This window comes from Capsicum annuum, chromosome 12 (genome assembly GCF_002878395.1).
Source record: "Capsicum annuum cultivar UCD-10X-F1 chromosome 12, UCD10Xv1.1, whole genome shotgun sequence".
NCBI classification, from domain to species: Eukaryota; Viridiplantae; Streptophyta; class Magnoliopsida; order Solanales; family Solanaceae; genus Capsicum; species Capsicum annuum.
The window spans coordinates 44,176,118-44,182,856 of NC_061122.1; the positions used below are offsets into that span (position 1 = coordinate 44,176,118).

The 6,739-nt window shown below is 30.9% G+C and overlaps 1 protein-coding gene across 1 annotated transcript; it reads right to left on the reverse strand.

Moving 5' to 3' along the window:
- Positions 1-4,839: 4,839 nt before the first annotated feature.
- Positions 4,840-5,844, reverse strand: LOC107849602 (RING-H2 finger protein ATL78). Its single transcript, XM_047401450.1, has one exon. It carries the CDS (start codon positions 5,652-5,654, stop codon positions 4,995-4,997), a length of 660 nt encoding a protein of 219 aa, XP_047257406.1. The 5' UTR covers positions 5,655-5,844; the 3' UTR covers positions 4,840-4,994.
- Positions 5,845-6,739: the final 895 nt, after the last annotated feature.

The window sequence follows — 6,739 nt, forward strand, 5'->3', positions numbered from 1 at the left end:
CGAATTTATGAACTAAAAATGACATGCTTTACTATTTGTAGCATATTGAATGAAAATACAGTTCACTATTTTCTGTCCTATTTTTACCCTTTTAGGTTTAGGAACTAGGACTTTGGCTAGACATCTCCACACTTTGAAATATTTCAAGTTTGATTTTCTTCCTTTTTATTTTTCATATGAAATAAATTGTGTCTTGCAATGGAAACTCTATTGAGTATTTGGATTGCTATAAGGATAACTTCCCCCCCCCCCCCCCCCGCCCCCCTCCCCCCCAAGTTTTGTGGTAAACTTAAACTTATGAGTAAGACATTCATTATTTCCTTCAATATTTGATTTTTTTTCTTTCCAATTTCATTCGATTGAGGTGCATATGAGGTAGTATTTTTATGGACAATTTTATTTTTCAAATAAGATTCGTACTCTCCATCCCTATCACTTTTTATCATTTTGATCTTTTTATCCAACTGATTTTCAACTTTGATTTTATATTGCCTAAACATGTCTATTTCTTCATTCTTACCATTTAGCAAATAAACATAACAATATCTAGTACAATCATCAATAAAAGTTATGAAATATTTTTTCATCACGAGATGGTGTTGACTTTGTATCACAAATGTCGGTGTGAATTAAGTCTAAGGGATTGAAACTCCTTTTGACAGACTTATACAGATGCTTAGCATACTTAAATTTCACACATATTTGACACTTTTATTTATTACACTCAAAATTAGGCAACACTTTCAAACTAATCAGTTATCACAAGATTTTGTAATTGATATATCCTAAACGACTATGTCATAAATCATTTGACTCTAGCAAGTAAGAAGAAGCCTCAGCTCTCTTTATTTCAATGGTTATTACATCAAGTTTGAAAAGGCCCTCAATGAGGTAGCCCTTTCCTACATATGTTTAATTCTTGATTATTACAACTTTCTCCGAAACGAACACACACTTAAACTCATTTTTAACAAGACGTATTGTCGACACAAATTTCTTCCTAATAGTAGGAACATGGAGAACGTTCTTGAGAATCAACACTTTATCAGAAGTCATTTTTAGAAATATTTTTCACCTCCTTCAACCTTGGTTGTTGCATTATTTTCCATGAAGATCACTTTTTTGGAACCAACGGTATTATAAGTATCAAAAGTTTCTTTGTCCGCATAAATATGTCTAGTGGCTCCTGAATCAAATCACCATTCATTTGGATTTTCAACTGGATTGTATTTCGTGACCATAGCAAACAGTTTTTCAATCTTTTCAGTTGCCTCCTACATGTTTATCTGATTTTTTTATTGTTCTTATCCATAACTTGACTATTTAGAGCTTAGTGGCTAACATCACTACAATTATAGCACTTGATTTGAATATTTTCTTGGTTTGCTCTATCTCTTGTCCAGAAGACTTCTTCATCTTCTTATTGTTTGGAGCATCATCCTTAATAGAATTTGTAACCATCACTGGTGATTTCTCATTCAATTCATTATCCACTTTTATCTTGGGATAACTCATAAGATCTTTCGGATCAGATAATTGATTTTCAATTATTATTTTTCTTAAAACATGAGGATATCTACTTGTGAATATTTGCATTTCAAGTTTTGTTATCCAAAATAATATCATTTACTGTCATTTTTTGAAGTTCACACCAAAATATTTTTTCAATTTCTTTATTATTTTCATTGTTAGAGCAATATCTGAACGACTTAATGACGCAACATTGATTGTCATTGGAAAAACTTTATTCACAATTGAATCAGTTTATTGTTCAGTTTCATTCGTCACTTTCCTATCCCTGTCAATCTTTGACTTACACTTTAGTATTTTAGAATACTAACAATAAAGACTTTAATCTTTAACCAACTTATTTTTAGTCAATGATAAAACTTTTATATAACCAAATGAATTTTGAAACCTGACGAAGCTTTTATAACTTTAAACCAGAATCAAATTCAAACAGAGTGAAACCCCACAGGCGTTGAACTCCAAAAATCAATATAGAGATTTTAATGAATTAGTGAAGTTTTTTTATTCTTAGCGACAAATTTCTACAATGATTTCTCGGTGAAGTTTTTATACTATTTTAACCGAGGAGTAGAAATCAAAATATTATAATCTCTACAAAATTAGACTCAATACAGATTAACCAAGCACTTGATTTATGAATGGTGATATTTCTTTCCCACTAAACAAGCACAAAAAATAAATATTTTATTATTATTATTACATAATTTTCTTAAGATTGTTATTTTTCGAATTTAGTAAAATCTGTATTTTACAACAAAAACTTCAAACACATGTTCAAACTAATCGTAGAACAATTAAATGAAGTTGTAACTCTACATTCTCAACTTTGAACTTCAATAATAAGTTTAATCCAACTTATGAACATTAACAAAATGAAGTTCAAACTATTTTCTTGAAAATAGCAGAATCAAACGTTTTGAAAAGGATGAAGATTCAAGTTCACCGAATTCACGGTCTTTAAGAAAATTATTTTCTTCAAATATCTGAGGTTATGGAATATATCCTCGCAGGATAAAATGAATAACTTCGATAGAATAGTGGTACCTCAAACTCTGTCAAACTACGAACGCACTCAACGATAGCAAATCACACTAGAGTTTTTCAAGAAAGAGGAGTGTTTTTTTTTTTGAAAACTTCATGTCTATACCTAAGGAAAATTCAGGTATTTATAGCCATCAAGGTGTTTCTTCATGAAGAGAAGCAGTGGTTTAGAAAGGTGCACCCCTTTATAAAGGTGCAACTCTTTAAAAAAGGTGTTTCTCTTCAGAAAAGTCACAACTAATTAAAATGGTCATAACCATCCAAACCAAAAAGATGTCTATTCAAATTGCTTCATTTCTCTTAGTATATTTTCAAAAAAATACCTATTTATTTTTCATTCACACCTCTTAAAAACCTAACAAGTTCTTGGAGATAAAGTGTAGCAGTTTTTTGAGGTTATAAGAAGTTACATGAAGTGGAGAAGTTGAGAGTTTAACTCCCTTTGTATAGGGATCATTCTTTATATACAAATCGTTATAAAAGTTCAAGTTATAACTAACAGGAGGACACAATCAAAGTGGAACGCCATTTGTGAAACTTACTTTTTCATACTTTCACTTGTGAAATCATTTTTCCTTACTTTTTAAAAAGCTTATTTTTCTAAAGAAATTTTCAAAATTTTTTACCAAATCAAACATAAAAAAGTTAGAAAAATTTTTTATATCGAACACACCCAAAGTGCAGATATTAGTCGTTAATAACTTTATGGATGTGATATCTGCTAGGGGTGTGCAAAAATCGAACTGACCGATAAACTGAACTGATAAAACTGTTATTGAGTTATTGGTATTGGGTTATTGGGTTAACGATTTTTTTATTGGTTTTATAAAAAAATTTATTGGCTAAACGGTTCGGTTTTGGTTTTAGCTTATTGGGTTATCGATTAAACCGATAACCCAATAAGGATACACTAAGTTATTATTTTACTCCAATCTGTGTTATATATATAAATATTTATATTACTAATATATTTATAAATATATATATATACACACACACGCACATACTACTTATTCACAATTCAAAGATTCACAAAGTATTTACCTATTCATGGCAACAAAGGCACAATACAAAGCTGGGGTATTGTCGTATTGGAAAGTTCAAGCATTTAGTAGCTTCCAACAATTAGGATTCAGTTTTTTTCCGAACTATCATTCAGTTCAAGTTTGAAAATTCTTGTAAACTAAAACGCATTGCGTATGATTTTGGCGGCAACTAAGATTTTATTTTTTTATTTTAGTTGTTATTATTTTTATTTTATGAGTATTTTCTTATTGGTTAAACTGAAAACCGAACCGTTAAGCACCAAAAACCGATAAATCGAAAACCGATAAGAAAATATCTTATTGGTTGGTTATTGGTTTTGCATATTTAAAAATCCAAAACCAATAAACCGAACCAATAACATATAAAATCGAACCGACCGATGCACACCCCTATTATCCACTCTCTTGACTCTTGAAAATAATAGAGTTCGTTCAATGTACCAATATAGTCGGTTACATGAAATAGGTGGGACTCCTTTGTCTATATTGGGTTGAAGTTTTGAAATAGGTGGGATTCCTTTGTCTATATTGGATTGAAGATTCACTATAAAATTTTATTGTCAAAAATATAAATTACCAGAAAGAGAATATTGCTATAAGAATCACTTTCCTGATCTTGAGAAAAATTCATTGGAAGACTTTTAAGGTTGAAGTCGATCGTAGTGACAAAATGCTTCACTTGAATCTCTTTCATCGAAACATTATACTATGCGGGTGTGTGAAACTTTTTATGTATGATGATACTTGACTCCCATTAACACATGAAAAGTTTTAGGTTGTGTTTGGTAAGGAGGAAAAATCATTTTCATTTTCTCAGGTTCGTTAAAATATTTTGAAAAATATTTTTTCTAGAAAAATAAAGTTCTTTGAAAAGAGAAAAATGATTTTTCTAATGAAAGTAGAAAAACCAAGTTCTCACAAAAGTAGGGAAAACAAATTACATAAGCCACATTTTAAGTTTATTGTCTCCTGTCCACCTCCATTCCTTGACCATTCCATCCTTGACACCTCTGAATTCCCCCTCCCCACCACATCTCACTCTCGTAATATTTTGTTAAATTACATATAAATATTCTTGATGGGATTTATTTTTTTTTACTTACCAAACACTAGAAAATAACATTTTGTTTAGCGTAAGAATCAAACCATAGTTAATGATCTCCCCGGATTAAGAAATAACCTTTTCTTTGGCAAGGAGCATCAAACATGAGCATGATAAAGAAACAGGAACAAAATATAATTTATACACTTGCAAGACAAAATAGCTAGCCAAAACTTTTGGAATAAGAAAAAAAAGGAACAAAACTATCAACTTGAAAGCTAGGCTTCTAATCTAATTGATTGTGTGTACTACTAGCTTAGTACTATTTTTCCTATCTAACTTTGATTGTTAGATATAACCTGTTCTCGTTGGAGAGGTTCAATCCTTATTACAACTTCTTGTACTGGTATTGCTGATGAAATTGAAGAAAATTTTTGGCATGTCTCAATAAGGCAGTGCCTACAAGTAGGGCAAGAAGAGTGTGAATTGAGCCATTTATCAATACACTTGACGTGGAATCCATGGTTGCACTTAGGGAGAACCTTAATTTTCTCTCCGATTACAAATTCCGATAAGCAAATAACACACTCTGAATCGAGCCCTGGACATTTCAACTCAGTAGTGTATGTTATAATTGGAAATGTGTTGAGGGTTTTTTTCTTGATTCCTCTATTGGCCAATTTTGCTGAAGAAGGGTTATGGTTTGTATGGTTTAAGGATGAGTCAATCAGTATTAGGGTGGAGCACCTAAATGCACATTTTATGATGAAATTCAAGATAAATGAACAAATTACGGCACATACAAGTACGGCCAAGACCATAATAACATTTGCATCAAATGTGTTGACTTTGTGACCAAGTGGTTGATCAATTGGGCCGTGGCTGATTCCTGCTGCCGGAGGCGTCGCCATGGTGGTCTCCGGGAGTAGTCTTCTTGAGTAGTGGAAGTTCTCCATGAATTCTTGAATTAATAGAGTGGAAGTTTTAGTTTTCATATAGAGCTTTTGGTTGAGACTTTGTATATGTGTGTTTTCTTTGTTTTTGTTGAATGATTGAAGACCAAGTGCTTTATATAGGACAAATGTATAGGATGAAACAGGTGTAAAGTGTGATCAACTTTCTGAGTCCTAATAATGGAAAAGATATATTATTTTATTTTGTAAGGAATTATTAGGAATATATTTCAGACTTCAAAACATTTTAGCATTATCGAGTTTAAATAGTTTGTTATATGCAGGTAGAGCCCGTATAACCTTGTAAAGGTATGAACTTTTCTCTTTGGGAAAGAGAGCTTGTTTGACAAAGTTGTTTAATCAAGTAATAGTGAAAATTCCATTCAGCCGAAAAAAAAAAAAAAAGAGTTACTTGTTCCGTTTAAGTTTGAGCGAGTATCTCTTTTTGATGAATTTTCTTTTTTCCTTGTTAATGACTAATTTTTATATCCTACACAAATAGTATTGTGCATCAAATTTAAGATCATTGGTTTCAAAAGTCACATAATCATATAAATGCTTTGACATGTTTTAGATTACATATTTCAAAAAGTTTCCTTTCTTTAAAAAAAATATTCATTCAGTTAAATGAATTCAAATGGAGAAAATACTACTTTTATTACATAAAATTTTTACCCTTCGCAAAATTTAGATAACACACAAAAAACTGGGAAAAAAAAACTTTTCTTTAATGATTTCTAAGATGAAAAGGCTCATATAAAATCAATAAATTTTTTCAAGACCTCCTAAAAAATAAAAGGAAATTTTCTTTTGTCAATAATATACTACTCCACTAAGCTTTGGAGTTGGTATAAGTTAATGGGTTATCCACTGAAGAAGAGAAGGAGGCAGGCAGGGCAACTCCATTGCCGACTGTCGGGCATAGGCTGACACGTGGCTATTAGCATTATTTGTGTACAATGATTAATGAACCAAATCTCTAAACAAATTCTATGAACCAAATAATGTTAATTGGGATCTCTAACGTTCGGTTTGAAGGCAAATTATATTGATATTATTTATGATGAGATTAATTATATTGAAATTATTTGTTGTTGAGTGTTTTGTTTGTCATATTTAAAATAGTA

Excerpts from the sequence above, each read along its gene's own strand:
- LOC107849602 (XM_047401450.1), bottom strand. The coding sequence starts at position 5,654 with ATGAAAACTAAAACTTCCACTCTATTAATTCAAGAATTCATGGAGAAC.